A 23,231-nucleotide genomic window follows, 5' to 3' on the forward strand; every position below is an offset into this window, starting at 1 on the left:
AGGCGAAGGGAATTCTGAATGAAGAGGTCAAAGCTACAATCAGAGGGGCTTTAGCCAACTGGCATAGAGTTTCAGGCATAGTGTATGACAGAAGAATGCTAACAAAGCTGAAAATTAAGGTGTACAACACAGTGGTGCAAGCAGTACTACTGTATGTTATAGAAACCTGGGCAGTAAAGGCACAGTAGATAAAAAAGCTATAGGTGATGGAAGGCACACGTGCAGAAAAGCAGAAGATGATTTGGGACAGACAGAAGAAGGTAAGAGGAAATGAAGACATCCAACAAAGAGGTGGATGGATTTTGAGAGAATGACAGTCAGGTATGAGTGTCGAAGAAGGCAAGAGTGTGGCATTAATCAAGAGAGATGGAAATAGTTAACATGACACCCCGACCTCATGTAGAAAATGGGGAAAAAAGGGGACTGGTGATGAAACAGGATAAATAAGGAAGGAAAGCTCCTCAACAGGGCACTTACCTGAATTTGTGAAGGTGTATAGTACAAATGTCCATGTAAAGATCAGACCAACAGATGCAAGACCTTTGATTGGGCTGGTGATGAGAAGTCTGGGGATTTACACTCATACATACACTTAGTGTACCCCTACGCTCAAGGGCTGAGGTCATACGTTCTACATATAACTTATGAAAGGTTCAGGTTTTGGTACCCCACACAGATGTCAGTGGCAAAAACTCATCTGTCTGGAATACTGCAACAGCGACTTTGGTCAGGACATCCAAAGTTCCTCTACAGGTACAAGACAACACAGAAGCAAAATTATTTTTATTTTAAACTACAAAAGATTCTCATAGCTTCTTATACTGGATGCCAACAAGCTCCAAACCATTTGCAACAATACTGGGGGAGCGGGACATTACTATTAATTAATTAAGCTTTCTTGACTGCTTGAAGTGCTGGACAAGCAGGCAGAGCAAAAGGAAGACAGTAATCTACTAAAGTAATCTAAAACCTATCAATACAAATATAAAAAAAGGGTCTACTTTGTATACGTAGATACACATTTGTTTTATCTGGCACCTGCTGCCAGTCAGTTATTAGCCCTCTCCCAGCCAATCAGCATATTACTTCCCCCACCTCTGGAGACAAGGGTCTGCCAGGAGGGATCTTCATTTATGCAGCCATCTGGAGTGGTTCAGGATTCAGGATTTTTTTCATTGTGTTCTACCATCACGCATCTGCAGAGTGATAGCCACCCAAGTGTGTGATGTATGAGTGTCAATCAAGAACCACCCGTCACTTCTGCAAGGGTCTGATGTCAGCAGTACTGGCCTCCCTTCCACAGAAGGCACTGCATGGTTGCTCCACTATGTGTGCTCCTCAGTGCATGCCCCTCTCCATTAGACAGGGATGCCTATCTTCCTTGCCTGTACCATAGTACGCCTGAGATGCTACTAAAACTCAGGTTGCCTGGGCCATAGTCACGTTTTTTTTCTATCTATGCTACTGACGCAGGCTGCAATTTGTAGTCTAATCCTGACATCTAACCTACCACTGCTCAAAAGTGCAACCACATGGTCATGCCACCTGATTTTCCACTAGAACACTTCAACAATGGTATCAAATGAAACTTCAATGATTTCTGGATGGGAGAGGGCTGTGCCCACTTACACCCCCCCCCGCCCATGTGGTAGCTTTCCACAACAACCTGATTACTGACTATATTATCTGCAAGGCTAAACTGACTAGGAAGTAAAGATACACGCTGTACTCCCAACTCAAAAGGTTGAGAACCCAACGGTACTGGAACCCCACACTCATTACTGCTACACAGTACAAACAACACTGTACTTAATACATATAAAGAAACTTCCTGCCCAAATAAGATAGATCAGATAATAAAAACACCACTACCTTTGACCCTAGCATGCCTGAAATGGCCACAACTGTCAGATCTTAAATGATAATACAACTAAAGATGTTGGTAAAGACAATACTGTCAAAGAGGAATTTAATGAAAAATTATGAACAACCATACCCCATGACTTCCAACCCACAGCAACTCTTCCTGCAAATCGAAATGAACCGCAGATACAGGTACGCCAACCTCTGATACAACAGTGTGAAGCTCAGAGTACACCCCCTCCATGATGTGAACAGAATCAGGGACCTGTATAGCTTCCAGGGGCATTCCATCTGGATCCAGTTCAACATTCTGTAACAAGGCTGGACCAAGGTGAGGGTCTAATGTTGGATCAAGTGCAGATTCTAGACTAGAGTCCAGCACAGGATGAAGACCTTGTGTGTATTCTGTTAATCCCGGGTCTAGTCCATCATAATTCATTGTTCAGTCTAGAAAGGAAAAGGCAAAAATAAAGAATGCTTCAAGACAGGCTCAGTCTGACAGCCAGTTAATTCATAAAACAGGGTATGCCTTCTGATTAGATCACTGTAGTAAAACTTCTTAATGATAACACTTTAAAACCATCAGAGACGCATACCTTTAAAAAGATTACAATGGTTGAAAAAGTAGCTTGTCTTGGTCTTTTTTAATTCTTCTTCTACAATCTAACAAACTGAGCATTCAAACTCTCTGCAATTATAAACTGTATGTGCTTCTACTACACAACCTTATAATATTTATTGTAATTCTATTTGTACTACGAATGTATTGGATTACATATATATTTGCATATTGAAATTGAGCATTGTATTTGTCATACTGGCTTGGACTGTGGCTGAAAACAGTCCTTGGAGTAGTCTACATACCTGGTTAACAAGCATTAAATAAAATAAAAAATCAATGTTAGGATCATGCATTTAAACACACAACATGCAGCTCAGGCACTGCTGTACATTTGTTCTACAATTTAGTCAATATTAATTTATCTGCAACTGAAAAAAAGAGATACTGAGTTACTAGTCTGCCTGTCATAGGGAATTTTCTGTACATAGTTTTCCCAGTAAAAATCAGTGTCAGTCACTTTCTGCCAAAGGGGTTATTCACAGATACCATGTAAAATGCATACATAGCAGAAGAAAGTATAAATAGTAAGCCAATTCATGAAAAATGTGCTGTAAAGCTGATATACCACACATAAGTAGATCACAGGAGCATGAATATAAACGCATTAACATAACTAAGAAATGCTTAGACTAAGTTGCACAGTAGTCTTTTGTACCTAGGTTACAAATTTGGCAGTTAGTGTACAGAGTTAAGACTAGGAGTTGCTATCAAGCTTCATCTTTTAGTCCACTTGCCTCGTAAGAGACTCTAAGCATGTCACTTAACCAGGTGGTGCTGCCAGGCCTTCTCTGACAACAGGCTGTGCTTAATGGGTTTACCTGGTCAACAAATGAACAAAAAAGTCAGTGTTCTCATTAAGCTGCACACATTCCCAATAAAACATCAGAGAACAGCTGTTTCCAGGCGTCTATATTACATAATCGAACCTTTAAAAGTTCGAACGTCATATGATCAAACTTTTAAAAGTTCGAAAATTTAATAAAAAAAAAAACCTTACCTGAACAGTTTAAGCAGGGAGGCAAGTCCACCTGCACCCCCCACACCCCCCGCTCTTTAAATATACCAACTCCGAGATCTCCCTGCAGTGCAGAAAGGGAAATATTCTAATTTCGCACTGTATGGAGATCTACATTGAAACGTTCAAACTTTTAAAAGTTCGAACATATGGTGATGACCATATGACGTTCGAACTTTTAAAAGTTCAACAACGTGATATAGACTTGTTTTCAGGGCTTATACATGCATCTAAAAAATCCTTACAGAAAACTTTCATCACTACTAAAATTCAACTGACCATCTATATCAGTGGCAAGACTACATTAAGGGTCAAAACAAACTTTTAATGAGGTGTTGCTGCTAATATAGTTCATTCACTCATTCAGTATTTTAACACCAATTTTATCCATTTGTGTGCACGTAATATAATAAAATGTACAGTGGGTAGGAGTCTATCAGTATGGTACATCTTGACCTGGCAATATTTGCCCACTCTTCCTTGCAAAAGCGCTCCAAATCTGTCAGATTACAAGGGCATCTCTTGTGCACAGCCCTTTTCAGGTCACCCCACAGATTTTCTATTGGATTGGTCTGGGCTTTGGCTGGGCCATTCCAAAACTTTAATTTTCTTCTGGTGAAGCCATTCTTTTGTTGATTTGGATGTATGCTTGGGGTCACTGTCATGCTAAAAGGTGAACTTCCTCTTCAGCTTTCTAGCAGATGCCTGAAGGTTTTGGGCCAAAAGCGACTGATATGTGGAACTGTTCACAATTCCGTGCACCTTGACTAAAGCCCCAGTTCCAGCTGAAGAAAAGCAACCCCAAATCATGATACTGCCACCACCATGCTTCACTGTGGGATGGTGTTCTTTTGGTGATGCAAAGTGCTGTTTTTGCGCCAAATGTACCTTTTGGAATTGTGGCCAAAAAGTTCAACCTTGATCTCTTCAGATGAGAATACATTTTCCCACATGCTTTTGGGAGACTTGATAAAGAAGTTATGTACTCACCATAACGTTCCATCTGAGTAGGTAACTTCATTTGTCAGCAACCTGTGGGTATCAGATCCGATTCGGATCCAAGCCGGCAGCTTTCCTAGCTAAAAGATCCGAGCTCCAAGCTCCTCCCCTACCCATAATGCCCTGCCACCTCCATCTAATACTCAGATTGAGTCTGCCATAATGCCATAGAAAATTACTATAACACAAGAAAGGAATACTATACATTCCACCTGATGTCATCTGGAAGTGACGTATCCTGATTCTTTAATAACGAACTAAGGGTCCGGGGGATGGAGGGAGGGTTGGTTGGTTGCTGACAAATGAAGTTACCTACTTAGATGGAACGTTATGGTGAGTACATAACTTCTTTATCTGAAGTAGCTAACTTCACTTGATCAGGAACCTGTGGGACAGAGTCCCCAGCTACCAACAACTTGGGAGGTCCTCATGGAAGGATATTCTGGAGCACTGCAGAACCAAAAGATGCGCGTCCTCTGGATATTAAATCCAACTTATAATGTGTAATAAAGGTATGAGAGGAAGCCCAAGTAGCTGCTGAACAAATGTCATCCAAAGAAACCCTTGACCAGAAAACAGCAGAAGTAGCCATAGATTGGGTAGAATGGGCTCGCACCCTCAGGGGCTCAGGTCGACCAGAGTTTTTGTATGCGAGAAGGATGCATTGGGAAATCCATCTAGCTAAGGTTAATTTAGTGACTGGTTTACCCAGACAGGATTTAGCAAATGACACAAAAAGTTGATCTGATTTTCGCAGATCGGCTGTTCTGTAACATCCAGACAATGGAGCATATACTCTCCTTTATTTTGAAAATTAGGAAAGAAGACAGGTAGATTGATGGACTGGTTGATATTGGCTTCTGAAGCCACTTTAGGCAGAAAGGAGGGGTTAGTCCTGAGGGAAACCCTGTCTTTATGAAAGATGAAATATGGAGGCTTACTGCAAAGAGCGTGAAGCTCCGATATCCTCCTAGCTGAGGTAATGGCAATCAGGAAGGCCGTTTTCCAAGATACATATTTTAAGTCGACTGAAGCCACGGGTTTAAAGGGAGGACCAGTCAGAGCCTGTAGAACTAGGGTTAGATCCCATGGAGGAACTGCGTCTTTAACAGGGGTTCTCAACAGAAAAGTTCCTTTCAGGAATATTTTGCAAATCTTGGAGGAAGCTAGGGGGCCTAAACTGTTTCCAACGTGGTAGTGGGAAATAGCTGCCAATTGAACTTTGATAGTAGAAGAACTAGCCCCTTGATGAAAAGTATGTGACAAAGTCTAGAACTTCTGGGATAGGAGCCGTGGAAGGGATCCAAATTCCTATGCTCCACCCAGACAAAGAAACGTTTCCATTTACTCTTGTAGATTTTCCTGGTAGACGGTTTATGGGTAGCCACCAGGATGGCCTTAACTGAGGAAGATATACCGGGAGTCCTAGCCATTAATGGAACTGGATCAACCAAGCTGAGAGCTTGAGGTAGTCCAGGTCGGGGGTCTTCAATCCTAAAGGATGAGAGATCAGATCCGGAATGGGATCTAAAATCCAGGGAGGATGTACTAGATGAGACCGTAGGCATGGGAACCAGGTTTGGCGAGGCCAGAATGGGGCTATGAGGATAACTCTGCTCCCCAATCGACAAGCTTTCTGCAGGAATTTTGTCATTAATGGAAGAGGAGGATAAGCATACAGAAGACCGGATGGCCAAGCAGAACCCTGGTGGGGGAATTAGCACGAAGAACTCACTGCACTTTGTGTTCGAAGGCGAGGCGAACAGATAGCAACAAGGTTGACCCTATTTGAGGAAGATTTGCTCTGCTACTACTGGGTTCAGAGACCACTCGTAAGGTGAGAGAATCATTCGACTCAACCTGTCCGCTAAAATGTTTGACCGACCCGGAATGTGCGTTGCTATGAGAAAGCGGTTGGTGGATATCGCCCATTCCCACACTCTCATGGCCTCCCTGCAAAGTGGGTAAGATCTGGTTTCCCCCCTGTTTGTTTATGTACCAGACTACCGACATGTTGTCTGTTTGAATTGCAATAGTCCCTGGAGGAAGAAGGGGATGGAGAGCCTGCAATGCTAGAAGCACCACCCTCATCTCCAGGACATTGATATGCAATGAGGTCTCTGTGTGAGGCCATCTGCCTTGGACAGATCTGCCCATGCAATGCCCCCCCACCCGAGGAGAGATGCGTCCGTGGTCACCGTGACTTGGGGTGGGGATAAGGCGAAGGGGTGCCCTTCCCGGAGGTCTCTGGAATGGAGTCACCAAAGTAGCGACTCCCTGCAAATCCTGCTGTAGGGAATAGGTGTAGACAGGGGATGATGTGGGATGGACCATTGATCCAGTAAGGTCCATTGAAGGATTCTGATTTTCAGATGTGCGATAGGCAACAGACTGATGGCCGCTGCCATGGACCCCAGGGCCCTCAGGACTAGGTCCGCTGGGCGGGCTGATGGTTGTAGAAGAGCCAGAATGTGAAGGTTTAGATTGCAAAGTCTGTCCACCATCAGAAAGACTTTGGATTGTATACTGTCTATCCAAAATCTGAGTAGGTTGAAGGGAGGATTTCTTGTGGTTTATCATGATCCCTAGATGGCTTGTTAGATGTAAGAAAAAGTCCCTGCCTGAAAAAAGTTGATGCCTGGTGGGGGCGGTTAGGAGCCAGTCGCCCAGGTAAGGAAAGACCTGTATTCCCTGAAGCCTCAGGTGGGCCCCTACAACTGCCATGACCTTGGTGAACACCCTGGGGGCTGTGGTGAGACCGAAGGGTAGGACCCTGAACTGATAATGGCTGGCTCCCAGCCGAAAGCGGAGAAACCTCCTGGATCGCCTTTCCATTAGAATGTGGTAGTACGCATCCTTGAGGTCTATCGAGTACATCCATTCGTTCTCCTGTAAGAATGGGAGAATGGATTGAATAGTGACCATCTGGAACTTATCTTTGGTGACTGACAGGTTCAGTGTGGAAAGGTTGAGAATGGGTCATAAGTCCCCCATCTTTTTCAAAAGAACCTGGAGTAAAAGCCTGATCCGGATTGCCTGAGGGGGACGCACTGGATGGCTCTTTTTCTTAGCAGCTCTCGTATTTTGAAGGCTGCTGCCTCCCTCTGATTGGGTGGAACATCGGGGAGACTCCCTGACCGGGGAGGATACATTAGGAAAGGGATAGAATAGCCTCTGGATATAATTCGGAGCACCCAGCGATCTGTCGTGATGGACTCCCAATTTGCTAGGTGCTTCGAGAAGCACCCCCTGACTGCCTCCAGAGAAGAGCAGTTGGGCAACCCCTCAGGGCTGCTGTGCGGGTCAATTGGAAAATGGTTCCCTTGACCCAAAATTCTTCATCCCCCCTCTGCCTCTGGGCCGGCATCCACCCTGTCCTCCTCTGCCTCTGAAGGACGAAGGATCTGGAGCGAAACGGGATTGTTGAGTTTTCTGGAACCACATCTTCTCTTGTCCTCTTTGGTTCCTAGAGTAGGACCTCTAAGGAGCCGAGAAGCGAATCCCGACGGCAGACGTTTTCCCCTCTTTCTCACTCTGGAGAAGCGTATCGCCGACGGTTTTGCCGAAAAGCATAGAACCGTCAAAAAGGGCATTCATGAAGGACGCCTTGAAGGGTTCCACAAAATCGCAGAGACTGAGCCAGGCCTGTCTGCGTAAGACAACGCCTGTTCTGCTGGTTCTAGCCGCTCCCTCCATGGCATGGGAGAGAAGCCGCATAGATGTATTAGTAATCGACTTGAGAGTGGCCATTCGAGTCGAGAAGGTCCATTTGTCCTCGGCTGACATGGACTCTGGGGGTGACCTAGTGTATTCTTTGATCAGGTCCCGCTGGAGCCGAATTACATGTGCCATATAATTCAGTGACCTTACAGAGAAGGTCGCTGAAGCGAACATCTGCTTTCCAAGGCAGTCCATCATCCGAGACTTCTTGTCTGGAGGATGTACCGAGGAACTCTCATGTGCTAATTCCTTTTTAGTGGCAGCCGCCACCACCATGGCATCCACTGGGGCACCCTTGCTCCAAACTGTCCTGTCTGTGGGAGGGCTGAGTATCCTGTCAGGTCTCTTGGGTATTGGCTCGACAGTGTCCGGCTCCTTCCATGCCCTGGTAGTTATGAGGTCCACCAGGGGGTCGGCGGTAGGGGACACCCAAGAGGTAGAGGGGCCTGCGTCAAACACCTCCAGAAACACAGACTCATCTGAGAAAGGTTTTTGGGCAGACCACCCCCCCTCTAATGCGCAACATTTCCATAATGTCTCGAAAGGAAACGTCTTCGGGGGGGTGACCTTGGGGAACCTTCCCCTTCCTCTAAGTCCGTGTCTTCTGTGAGGGACTCAGGTGAGTCCAAGTGCCTCCTCTTGCACTTTCATTTGTGAGGGACCTCCTCGGGGGGCTGTCCGAAGAGGCCTCACCAACAATGTCCTGTTCCTCAACGGGAACCATCTGGGACGTAGGAGCAGGCTGTCCCTGGGGCCGGATGATGGAAGACAGGCCTGTCTGAGAGGGAATGGCGGGTGGATCCGTAGCAAGAGCCTGGGGCCTCAAATCCCTGAAAAGGACCCTCTCCACGACGTCGAATGCCAAGGGAGAACTGCTTTCCCTAGGATCCGAAAGCAGTCCCCTTGGAACCGATGTGCAGATCGGCACCGGAGGTGACCCAATCGGATCCGACAGGGTAGTGTGCTTCGACCTTAACGGAGCCAAAGATCCACTAATCCCTCCGGATCCGATGCTCAACTCACGGCCCCAAGAGCTTGGATCCAAAAACGGATCCGACAGACTCGAGAGTACAGTCAGCGCCGAAGTAGGAAACACTGTCAGTACTGACACCACCCCAGCTCCGAAGCTAGTCGGATCCGACAGCTCCGAACCCCGATAGCAGGTCGGAGAAGGAGCAATAGGGGCGAAAAAGGGGGTCGAGCTCCCCCCTGGAGGGGGGGGGAGGCAAGAGCACTCTCATCTGCAGCTGGGCCTGAAGAAATCAATGCATCATCCTGTCCATGTCTGTGTCAGATAAACTCATCGTAGATCTGGATGATGCCGCCGAGGCTGGTCGGGAAGGCCGCCTAGATGACCTCGAAGGTGTCCGGGTCTCCTCCTCCGGCTCCGGGGAGAAACGTGGAGAACGGAGCCGGGAGGGGGAAGGCACAGAGACCTTAAGGGGAGAGGCAAGCTGCTTGGACGGCAGAGCCGATGGAGCTGACTCGGACCGCCTCTTGTGGCTATGGTGTCTTTTTCCCGCTCAGTCCTTCTTCTCTTTCTTTTTGCCGTCCCTTTCCTCCTGGGCCAAAGAGGGAGGTTGAGTCCCAGCCAGGGGATCGGAGGTGGTTGGTGGAGCAGACGCAGCCGTGGCTGGCGCCACAGAGGAAGAGGAGGATGAAGTGGAATCAGGGGGCAAAAGGCCCGCAAGGATAAGCTTCGTCCTCCTATTGCTCAAAGCCCTGGGGGTGAAGGCTGCACAAATAGTGCAGCCCGAAGTAAGGTGGTCAACTCCCAGGCAAATAACACACCGAGTGTGGCCATCCGCTGGGGACAGCTTATGGCCACACTCGGAGCATTTAGAAAACACAGCTTTTGGGCCTTCAGATATATTAGAAAGAAAAAGAGCACAGGCCCACACACATACACACATACACACACACACACACACACACACTTTAACACACACAGAGGGGGGAGGGGAATAAACTTTAACTAACCAAAAAGTTTTAAAACTACCCACAAAAGCTAAGGGAGTTACAAGGGAGTTCTCACACACAAAGACAGAGAAAATTTGACAGAAAAAGTATATCTAAAATCCTAAACTCCCAATACCACGCTCGGAGCTCATTCTAAGAAGCTTACAGAAGCTACGGCAAACGAGATCTGAGGGTTAGAGGGAGGTGGCAGGGCATGATGGGTAGGGGAGGAGCTTGGATCTTTTAGCTAGGAAAGCTGCCGGCTCGGATCCGATACCCACAGGTTGCTGATCAAATGAAGTTAACTACTTCAGATGTATTGTTTTTCAAATTTTAGCCGGGGGGGGGGGGGGCTGGACATTTTTCTCTGTAAGAAAAGGCATCCGTCTTGCAACCCCTACCCCATAGTCCACACATATGGACAATACGGAAGATTGCTGTCACATGTAGTACACAACCAGTACTTGCCAGAAATTCCTGCATCTCCTTCAGTGTTGCTATATGTGTCTTGGTAGCCTCCCTGACTAGTTTTCGTGTTGTTGTCTTTTCATCAATTTTGGAGAGATTTCCAGTTCTTTGCAATGTCACTGTTCCATATTTTTTCCACTTTTTGATGACTGTCTTCACTGTGTTCCATGGTATATCCAATGCTGTGGAAAGTTTTTTGTACCCTTCTCCTTACTGATACCTTTCAACAATGAGATCCCTTTGATGCTTTGTAAGCTCTTTGCGAACCATGGCTTTTGCTGTAGCAGGCAACTGAGTAAATGTCAGGAAAATCTTACTAGGACAGCTGAACTTTATTTGGGGTTAATCAGAGTCTCTTTAATTGATGGCAGGTGTGTGCCCAAGAAGACTGAATTTTGTAATTAAATCAAAAGGTGCTTCAACAAAGTATTAGTTTAAGGGTGTGCACTCTTATGCAACCAGCTTATTGTATGTTTTTTTATTTTTTATATTTTTCCCCTAACAGATTTGTTTGTTTTACAATTGAATTGTACAGGTTATAGATCACATTAAAGGTGGGAAAAGTTTTGAAATGATTTGTTGTAGTCTCATTTTTATATCACAAAAACTTGGGATTTTAACAGGGGTTGTGTACACTTTTTAGACCCCCACTGTATGTGTGGAAAAGCCAGGCACTTCTGAAAATGTTTTAACCTCTTATTTTCTGCCTCTGAGATGAGAACTGGAATGGATCTTCACACATGACTATACACCTTCTGGATGCCGCAGTTTGACTACATTGCAATGTGTTTTTATATAGTCAGCAGCTTAGAAGAGACTGATGGGTGTTACTGACTTTCTGTGACTTTCAATGGAATGGTTTTACTTGTCACTTTGAAGTTTATATCCACTGCCTTGTTCCTTCCTAATTTTTTTTTCTGTGTCATCGGCTTTTTAACCTCTTACCTGCAGAAATCAAGAATACTGGATTCTAAAGTAAAGAACAGCCATTGTGTGTGCAGAGTATTTTCAGCTTTAATCTATTTTTTATTTTTTTTTGCTGTTAAATTGGTATGGACCCGTTTTTAAAATAAAAAAAGTTCTTGTACACAATAACTATAACATAATTATTTGGCCAGTACAATAACTGTGCTGGTCAAATAATTACTCCACTGCTTCCCATTAAAACCAATAGAAAATTAACTCAGAAATGTCAAGTCATGCTAGTTATTAGCATGACTTTTCAAACGTGGCCTGTAAATATAATAAAACGATATGGGTAGCTGGCCCAATTTCCTATTAATATGCCCCCTAAGCACTCTAGATAGGTTGCTTTTAGCAACTGATCTCAGTGCATTCCTGGCAGTCCCTTGTCATCTGACTACAGACTACCAGGAAAAGAAAATGTTCGGATCCTCAGGAACATTTTTCTCTTGCAGGTATGTGTTTCTCATTATTTTCTGGAAGGAAACCAGACACATGTCTAGCAGTTGTAACAGTTCACACTACAAACTGCATGAGGCAATTCTACTTTATTTATTAATTTTATTTACTTTTACCATGCCCAGGGTAGAGATGAGGTGCTCAATACTTTCATTCACCTTTACACCATACAAAATCACATGACCACAACCTCATCACATAATAATTAGTTTAACAACAAGACCATATTAATTAACACAATTCAAAGAAGAATATACATACACAAAATAGTTTTCATATAAAAAAATCATTTAAACTGCATCTGCTTTCTTACTAAACTCGGCTTCAAACTAATAGCAGCATTAATTCCTGGATATTTATCTGTGGCAAACCTAACTATCCGTTCATAATGTAATTATTGAGTTTTTACTGCATTGAGGAAGGGTTAAGCCCAAAAGCTTTGCTTTTATGTTGTTTGTATTTTATTAAATTCAGTTCTAACGTTCTCGGTCGGAGTTTTTTGCTTTATTTCTTCAATTTCATCACACACTAAAACTGGAAAGGTACACAGAAGGCGATTATCTTTTGTAGGAAAGAGAGGGAGACAGAGTACGTTTTAAAAACACAAAGCAGACAAAGAAATGGCTTGCTTAAGGGCAATGCACGTGTCTGTGAACAACAAGCTAAAATTCATTACTAAGACCACTATGTCTGTCACTTTCTTCACAATCATACATCAGAAGCATGCACAGAAAATAACTATCTTGTGTTAGTGGTATGCTGAGAATGAAAGCAGATGGAAATTGAACAATTCAAGCAAAACAATCACTAAAACATCTAATGGGGGATGGGTATGCATATCTAAGAGCAAAAGGCTGGGAATACATTGCTATGTTCACTGCTTCTTTCACTTTCCTCCTAATAGTATATCAGCAATGTAATCAATAGTGGCTATGTTTGGGGAAGAGATGAAAAAGCATGCTGTACATGAAAGCTCTGTATGGCTACATGACTACTGTCAAAATATAAATGATACTATGTGTCGGGTGGGTAGTGTACATCTAACGCAGGAATCTGAAATATGCCACAATGGCGATTATATATTTTACTTTCAATGAGACATCAGATGTGTTAGTAATGTAGCTATCATACTCCAAGGTAGACATACGAAAACAAAGTCATCAGTTCTGAATGATTGCTGGTACAGTTTGTTAGGGGGTTGCAGTGTCTGTCAACGAACAATGTGGCCATTATATTTATGTGATACCTTCAGTGTAAAAGATGGTGTACCCCATCAGAAGGGGCATATTTCAATATGACAGTAATTGTCTGTATTTTATATCTAGTTAGCTTTTTAGACGTCTCTAGTTTTTTTCTTTATTGTATACTGCCTTAAAGTAACGGACATATGGCCTCATATACAGCTAACAAACACAGCATTTTGGAAAACATTTCTTGTCACAATCTGACACTAGCTTGAGGTTCCACCTACAGGCAGTTTGACCACTGCTTGCAAGGCTAGGGAATACTAATGTCCAGAATATATGCTCGCTGAGGCCTCATAAAATCAGAATAAATAATAATTTTTATTTCACCATGTTACTGCAAACAGGGAAATCTATATTTCATCTACTGACCAAGGCTTTGTGCTGACATGTAAATTAAGACTGATGTGCACTGAAAACCATAGGGTTAAAATGGCATTTGAAGGTGTTTTGTACCCAAATATCCAACTACAATTCACTGAACTTTATGGTAGCTGCTATACATCCATTTATATATGACTAACATATCTTGGATTTCAGAGACTTTTGTTGTAACAGTCTGACACTACCCAGTTTTCACTTGGGGTTATGCTACCACAGGTCACAAGGTAGAGTGAAACTAATGTCCACTAAGTCCTTATTTAGCCAGAAGATAAAAATAAATATTCCACCTGCCAAAACATTTGTTTCACTGCATAAAGGGAAACAGCTACATTCCATCTACTGACAAATATATTGTGCTTGCATGCACATCAGAACAGAAGTGCAGCGAAACTTCTGACAGTAGACTAGCATTCTTGATTGTGTTTTATATCAAAGTATCTTATTAGAAGTCACTGAATTTTTTATTGTAAACCGCCATAAGGAAACTGACACATCCATATGATACATGGAAACTACCAAATCCAGCACTTCAGAAGGGTTTTGCTGTCACATTTGGGTACTATCTTGGTCACAATCCGGTGGCTGTTGACCACTGTTGTTTGCAAGGCTGGTTAAAACTAATACTTGTGCACTTCCTCATTAAACCAGAAGAAAATATTAAATATTTATTTCAGTCAAAGCAATATTTACATTACTTCATACATAGATTGGTAAAGACTCCATCTACTAGCAAAGGCATTGTGCTGGTATATAAAACAGGACTGACAAGGAGTGGAATGTCTGATGGCAGAATGGCATTAGTGACTGTGTGTTTTGTACAGAAGTATCTTTTTCAGAATTCCAGAACACACGGCTTGAAACATGCAGCCAATAAATACACAGTTTCAGAGGGCTTTTGTTGTCACAGCCTGGCACTATATTTGGTTTTCACTTGGATACTAGTTGACCTCTGCGCCAAAGGCTTGGTAAAATGAATGTCCAGAAGATATGCTCAATATGTTCTCATTACACCATAAGTAAAAGCCTTATATATTTCGCCAAAACATATGACAGGATTTCAACACCATGCTTTTTCATTCAGCTAAGATGGTCATCCCAAATTCAATGCCAAATTGCACTTGAAGTATTGATGACAGAAAATGGATCTTTTGTGCATTTTGCAATATTCATAAGTAAATAAGAAGGTTACGGAGATACAGCCTTTTACTGACAAGCACCAAGGCTTTGGTAGATATGCCCTTACTGCCAGATTGACATTTTTTGCTTTAACTTTGTTTTCACTAGTGTTGTGCTGAACATCTGCTCAGTATGTAGAGTACAGTAACGGCCGATATTATTTCTCTAGTGAGTTGCCACTACATAAGAAGTAGAAATTCTCTACATTTTCCTGAAAATGTTATTTTATTTGCAAAATGCCTTAGCTAATGGGGATATGTTTGGGCAATTAATGTATGGGGCCAATTTCAGTACAATGCTGCACTGAAACAACTAAAGAAAGAACTGGAGTCTTAAGTGTTTTTTGTAGCTGATCATCCTGCTGTTAGAAAATTCATAATGAAATCTCAAAGAGGAAATGAGATCTGGCCTTTTACTGACAGTCACTATATCGGTATGTTTAGAGGTGTTCATTGCCAACTGCAATCTAACATTTTACATAGATAAATAGATAGATAGATGCGCGATCACTATAGTGACATTTAATGTTATCTAGGTTTGGATTCCAACAGGACTGCACATATTTGGGAGATACTAAACAAGTTTATGACAGTATTTAGTTGTGATTGCTAACCTTTAGGGAATTATTTATGCAACTACGATTACTTTTTTTGGGCACAGACAGTATATTTATGTGTCATTACGAACACATACCAGTGATTGTGTTTTGGTACAAATACATATTCCTGCATGAGGTTTATGGAGCTATGGTATTTTCCAAACTGTTAGCTAATATATTTTTCGATTGTGAACTATATTAAGCTTTCTTTGGAACTCAAGGCTTTTGCAAAACAAGAATATGCCAGTTTTACATTACATTACTCATTTATAAACCATTTAAGAACCATCCTAGCTATTTACAGTAAATTGGATAGCTTATTTCATGTGCAAAACTGGTACATTCTATAATATTATTGGTGTCATTACATCAGTGGCTATGTAGTGCAGACACGGGCCCGTTTCTTTACAAGAGCTGTTTTATTTTTTATCATTCAATCGAATTAATATATGCCATGTTTTTGGATACTATATTCCATTTGTGATTGTGTCTTTAACATTCATGCAGGGGATACTAGGACAATGTATACCATCTGGTTGCAATACTGTTCAACTGGTTATGTGCTCGCTCATATTTATTCCCTGAACTAAAACTTTACAAATTATTGACATTTACCAGATTTTCCTGGTTTATCATAACCTTAGTGTAAGCGTTATTTTTGTACATATGGTTAGTTTGGCTATCCTAATACCTGATCGGTTATAATCTGAGAAATTGTATGGTATGTAACACATATCCTATGATATTTAAGATATTCTTCAATTTTGAAAATAGGGAACATCAGGCTTTCAATACTATTTACTAATGGACCTGTTTTTGTAATATTGGCTCACTTACATCTAAGCTTTGGAGTTCATTATTTCCAACACACATATATATTTATATTCTATTTCAAACTACACAGTTGTGGTTGGGTAAGATCTATCAATACTCAGGATATGAAAGAAAAGTCAGTTATGATTTAGTACCATCTATATAATTATCTATGCACATGTGATCCACATTTGCACATCTCTCTATATATAGGGTACCCTCTGATAATTGTTGACCTTATCATACCTTCAGGTTTTGATTACCCCTTTTTTTATAATACTTTTGTGGAGTTGGTTCTGTATTATATTAAGATAATTAGGTTATCATCTTGCCCTGGCATAATATATATAGTTTTTCTGGCCCTGCTTCTGGTCTTCCGAATTTGCTACAATTGGTAATTTATAGGTGGTTCCTTGGACAACCTACACAGTAATTATCATGGATTTGGATAACATTTTGGACGGGTTGTGTGCTGATAGGGAGGATTTAGGTATTTTTGGTTTAGACCATATCCCAAGCAACAACCCAAGCCAACAGATTCTCAACATCCCAGACGGTTGTGAATTGGCTTTTCGTAATCTGGAAAAAGGACTTAAAGTGCTCTGGGCCAATATTTGGCATCTAAGGCTTTTTAAAGCCTATCTTCATAAAAACATGGCACCTAGAGGCCTTCGTATTAAACTTCATCCTCTAGTAGGCAGATCTGAACAGAGGCTTACTGACGAATGGGATGAGGCACTTAGAGACGGTTCAATGGTCTTTGTAAAAATTTTAGCTTCCTATTATGAAAGGACCATAGATCTATGTTTATCAGAAGTGAAAGACTTGAGTACTGAGTGTAAGAAATTCCAGTCCAGTACCAATTATCAGGAACTGTTGGATAGGTTGTCCAAGGAACTTACCACTTATGATAAGATTATCAAGGATAGAAAAATAAAGAAATTCAACAGAGAAGTCATGGATTATGAAGGGACATCCCTTTCAAACACAGAGAACTGTGAGATTCCAGGATACTGTCCCAGGTATGACCAGAGGCAGGACCAGAAAAAGACCCAGGTCTATACTAAAAAACAGAGACCAATTCCATACCAGTACATCAGGGGAGGAGTCATCTTATACTGACAGTGAGGGTGGAACAATAGCCAACTCACCTCTCAAAAAGAAAACTAAAACTCAATACCCTTTAGGCATGGGAGGCAACCCAAAGGGGGGAGGAAACATACCAACAGAAACAGGAACAGACTCTATGACAGGACTGATACAATCTCTACTGAAATAATGAACACACAATTTGATAATGTTCTTAATTTACCTGATTATGTTCTTACGGATGATCAACACCAAATATTGAATAAAGGATTGAGATTTGTCCCTAGTTTTTTCTCTGACCATTATCAAATTTCACTAGATGTGATTGATTATTGTAATAGACTTAACCTCAAGATATTTTTTTCTGAACAGGATACCTCTACTACTCAAAGATCTTCTGATTTTGTTTTTCACAAATCCACTTTTCAGCCCCCATGAACAAAAATGTGACTATTTTCCAACAGGCTGTACTCAAAGATCTACATTTTCCCCTTTTTGAAGGCCAAATTAGTCCAGATAATATTACCCCTGCAGAAAGGGTGGCATTGTCAGAACTAAGATCAAATCACAATATAGTTATTCTTCAAGCAGATAAGGGAGGAGCGGTGGTTATTCTCAATATGGATTATTATGTCCAGGAGGGTCTCAGACAATTGTCGGATTCCAAATGCTATATGCATATGGGTATTGACCCCACTTATAAATTGAAACAGGAGATTGATGCATTTTTGCAAGCAGCACTAGATGAGGGCATTATTACCAAAAAAAACTGTTCAACATCTTCAGGTTAAGGATCCATCCAAACAAATTCTATACTTGCTTCCTAAGATACATAAATCTATCACACATCCCCCAGGTAGGCCTATTGTTTCTGGCCATGGATCACTTACAGAACCACTATCTGTATTTTTAACACAATATCTCAAACCACTACTTTCACAAGTTAGGGCAAGAATTCAGGACACTACCCAATTTTTGAAAATCATTGAAGACACACAGCTTGAGCCGGAATGGTTGATGTGTACATTGGATGTAAAATCTTTATACACCAGCATACCACACTGGGCAGGGCTTCAAGCTTTAGAACATTGGCTAAACAAAGCGGAACTATATCCACCAGGTTTCAATACTTTGCTGATCTGTATGTCCGAACATGTCCTTAATAAAAATGTATTCTACTTTCAAGGGGATTGTTACTGGCAACTGCAGGGTACGGCCATGGGGGCTTCTTTTGCCCCAATTTATGCAGATCTTTTCATGGCCTACCTGGAGGAGTGCCTTATATACAATCCCCTACATAATATATATCTCGTAGAAATGGACATATGGCGGAGATATTTAGATGATTGCTGGATGGTGTGGCGTGCGGATGCTAATTACCTTAATGAATTTTTGGAATATCTCAATAACAACATTTGGGGAATTGAGTTTTCTATTACATCGCACATGGATCAAATAGACTTTCTAGATGTCACAGTGTATCGAAATAGGGACCATACACTCAATACCAAGATCCATCGCAAATATCCCCAGTTTAATTCATTGCTTCATGCCTCGAGCATGCATCCACGCCACACCATCCGCAACATCCCCAAATCTCAATATTTGAGAATTCGTAGGGTCAATTCCTCAGAGGTGGATTATATAGATGCTAAGGCAGATCTAAAGACCAGATTTTTAGACAGAGGATACTCTATTTTTGACACAGAAGCCGCCAGAGTTTGGTCAGATAAACAGGAAAGGCACACTTTGTTGGAATACAGAGAGCGCAGCAATAATCTCAAGGGTGACAATATTAGGCTCATTACTACCTTGGGCAAGAATCATCAAATTGTTAGGAAAGCTATCAACAATAATTGGAATATTTTATTAGCCAATGACTATCTTAGGGGGATCCTTGAAAATCAATGCTCATTTTCATTTAGGAGAGGTAAAACATTGGGAATTTTATTTTCTCATTACAAACAAAAGGAGAGTGGTGGAGCTAAGTACAAACAACTTACCATTACAGGGGATGAGTTATTGGGGACGTTTCCATGTGCTCAAGTCAATCAGCTCAAACAATTTACCAGCTCTAACACCAGTAAAGTATATGATGTCAGAGTTTTTGGCAACTGTTCCACTAGTTGGGTGATATATTTGGCAACTTGTCAATGTAGTTCCTTCTATGTGGGTAAAACCTCACGTTCACTGAGAATAAGGATAGGGGAACATCGAAGTGATATTCGTAATAGAAAACTGTCCAATGCTCTATATTTACATACTACTAAACATCCAACTGCCAAATTTATGTTTACCATTATAGATAAAATCACTGGAAATAGAAACAACCAACTAGGATGGCAGAGCATACTTAGTCACAAAGAAATATACTGGATCATACATCTTGGTGCATTATTTCCACCAGGATTGAATGACCATTTATGATCAATTCATACATTATTATGTTTTAGATTTTTTGCATATGTTTTCTGCCGATTTATTCAACAACAAGGTTGAAACAAATATCCTTTTTGATACATGCATTTTCTGTCAAATGCACCATTTTTCATTTTCTTAGGGTTGTGACACATTCGTATTTGTATACATTGATCTTTAATCCCTCATGTTATTGTAAGTTTTGACCAACTGCCTTTTTGCATTTCTGTGCTATCATAATTTTTTAAATTCATATATGAGTTATCACTCAATATGAATAAGTTATAAATATACATCCATGTGGCCATAGATGTATATTTCTTTATATAAAACTGTGATTTCAGTTAATTGAAAATTCATGCCTTATATATGATGGCTCCATTTCTATTGGCTATGGACTATATAAATAGATGACTGGGCTGCTGGTAAAATGTCCGTTTTGTACTCACTGAAGAAGGCGACAGCCGAAACTAGTCTGAGTATTGTCTTTTGTTCAGGACTTTATTTGTCCTGCTTGAATTATACCTCATATTAAAAAGTGGATCTACATATACTGGCCTTTTGGTGTTTCTTATAATACAGTGGTACCTTGGTACTTGTTGTTAATTAATTCTAGAAGGCACGATGAGTGGAGAAAATGACCAAACTAATTTTTCCAATAAGGAATAATGTAAATTGAATTAATCCATTCCAGACCCCCAGAAAATACACATTTTATAAGGAATTATATGCATTAATGGAGTTGTATTTTACTAATAAACAGTGTAACTTCACTTTAGCTGTTGTATTTTATTAATAAGCAGTACTGTACAGTATAAGTTCACTAATAAACAGAATGACTTCATTAGTAAACAGTACAACTTCACTTTAGCTGTTAACTTCACTTTGACTGTTATATTTTACTAATAAACAGTACTGTACGGTGTAAGTTCACTAACAAACAGTACATGGCCTAAAGGGATGGTGGTGAGGAAGATGGTAAGGAGGTGAAATGTTACTGTTTGGAAGTAGAGTCACCTTCCATAATAACTTTGGGAAACTGCCCTTCAGGGGTCTTTTTTCTTTCTCTTTTCTGTCTCTTATCACCAATGAACCCTGCTCGAGACTCACCAGGTTTAATTTTCACTAGAAACCTATCCAATGATGCTTGTTTTTGCCTGCGTTTCAAGAGGCCTCTAAAGTGGGAAATTGTTTGGTTATAGAACAAATTAACACTGCGGCTTGTTAGAGCTTTGTCAGGGTGATATTTTTCAACAAAATGTTGTACTTCCACCCATTTTGCACACATTTCCTTGATTAATGAACTGGGGAAATCCTCCCTTACCTTCTTATCACCCGAAGACAGTTTCTCAGCCACTATCTCTTGCTGCTCCCTCTGAAGCTTCTGCAGCTCCTCCATGCTGAACTCTTCTTTATGCTCCTAGACTAACTCCTCCACATCATCAGCACTGACCTCCAGACTCATGGACTGCCCCAAAGTCACAATATCCTCCACAATACCTGTAGGCCTATGCTCAATCTCAAAGCCTTCAAAGTCTCCCTAAGGTACAGCTGTTAGCCACAATTTTTTCCAGACAGAGTTCATGGTCCTGTGAGAGACCCCCCCCCCAGGCCTTATCAAAAAGATTTAGGCACTGGAGGATATGAAAATGTTTCTTCCAAAATTTTCTCCAGGTCAACTCTGTATCTGTCTGAGGTCACTTCAAAGAACCTCTTGAAAGTGCCTTCATGTACAGTTTTTTTAAATTAGAGATAACCTGTGGTCCATGGGCTGAACCAGAAGAGTTGTATTAGGGGGCAAGAACCTCACAATGATGAAGGTAAACTTCTCCAACAAGTTGTCCTCCAAACCTGGAGGTTGAGCAGGAGCATTATCCAAAACAAGCAGAGCCTTCAGAGACAAATCTTTATGCAGTAAATATTTTGTCACACATGGGCCAAACATTTCATTCATCCACTCCCTGAAAAAATACCTGGTGACCCAGGCTTTACTATTAGCCCTCCACATCACATGTAACTTGCATTTTATCACATTATTTTTTCTTCAAAACTCGTGGATTTTCACTGTGGTAGACTAGCAGAGGCTCAAGTTTTAAATCCCCACTTGCATTCTCATACAACAACAGAGTTAGCTTGTTCTTCATTGACTTGTGCCCTGGTAATGCCTTCTCCTCTCAAGTGATGTAGGTCCTGTTGGGCATTTTTTCCCCAGAACAAGTCTGTCTCATCACAACTGAACATTTGTTGGGGAATAAAACCCTCACCCACTACATACGTCTTAAACTCCTGAATAAATTCATTGGCAGCTTCTTTGTTGGCACTGGCTGCCTCTCCATGTTGCACCACACTATGTATGCCACTTCTCTTTTTAAAGTTTTCAACCCACTCATGACTGGCTTTAAACACTTCACTTCTACCAACACAAGTTTCAGGCTTGTTTTTCAATAGATCAGCATACAACACTTTTGCATTTTTACAAATGATGGCCTCTGAAATACTATCACCAGTTAATTGTTTTTCATTTACCCAAATCAACAACATTTTTTCTACTTCCTCTGGTGTCTGTGATCTTTGTTTTGTCAAAGCTTTTACTCCTTTAGCAACATCAGTTGCTTTGCTGGCCTCTTTATTTTTCATGATGGTGGAGATGGCTGTTCTTGGTATTTGGTACTCTATAGCAAGATCAGACATATGGATACCACTCTCAAATTTCTCTATTATCTCTTTTTTCTGCTCTATCGTGGTTCTAACTAATTTTCTTTTCTGTTGGCTGTTATCACTAACTTGTATAAGAGAGGCAGGAATGCCTGACATGCAGTCCGTTATACAGTACTTTACTTCTTTGTACAAAGAATAGCACGATAATTAAAAAACACAAGAAAGTGACAGCGGACCTGTTCTAGCAAACTCAATGAGTGCCAAACAAATTTTGAGTACCACGGCAATTTTTTCTTGTCAAAATGTGATGAATACCAAATTCAACGAGTTTTGAAGCCAACAAGTACCAAGGTACCACTGTACCATGTTTTCAAATAGCAGCCAAATTCAGAGGTGTGCCATGTTCTACAGTTAGGAATGCAGTCTTGTGTGTTTTGTAGCTAATCACCCTGCTTGCATTTTCTGAAAAAAAGTGCTAGCCTGTGTAACTGATTTATCACTGTTTCTGCATTTTCTGTGTGTTTCTATCAAAAAACCAAAAAAATAATCCTTGTTTTCCAGCCTCTCCTCGACTAGTTTAGACCAGTTTACAGGCATTGCTGTATTCTGGGCTGTGGTGTAGTTCCTGTGTTGTCCATTACCTTACTTGGATAGAAGGAAGTTTCTTTGCTCACCAGTGGGAGTGGGGAGCCTTGAGCAGCTTACCTGTCCCTGCAGGAAGTGACCTCAGCACAAGAAGCTGTAGTAATTGCTTGTTTTGGACCATTTCTAGCTCTTTTGTAG

General features: G+C 41.3%; 1 protein-coding gene across 1 annotated transcript in view; it reads right to left on the bottom strand.

The window, feature by feature from the left end:
• Window positions 1-23,231, bottom strand: part of PAN2 (poly(A) specific ribonuclease subunit PAN2) — a 1,212,755-nt gene that overhangs the window by 1,054,272 nt on the left and 135,252 nt on the right. The window contains exon 2 of the mRNA XM_044083667.1: window positions 1,997-2,310. Coding sequence (XP_043939602.1) covers window positions 1,997-2,302 — 306 coding nt within the window. The 5' untranslated portion in view covers window positions 2,303-2,310. The remainder of the gene's footprint in view (window positions 1-1,996; window positions 2,311-23,231) is intronic.

This window comes from Protopterus annectens, chromosome 9.part0 (assembly GCF_019279795.1).
Source record: "Protopterus annectens isolate FY-2018-M chromosome 9.part0, PAN1.0, whole genome shotgun sequence".
NCBI lineage: Eukaryota > Metazoa > Chordata > Ceratodontiformes > Protopteridae > Protopterus > Protopterus annectens.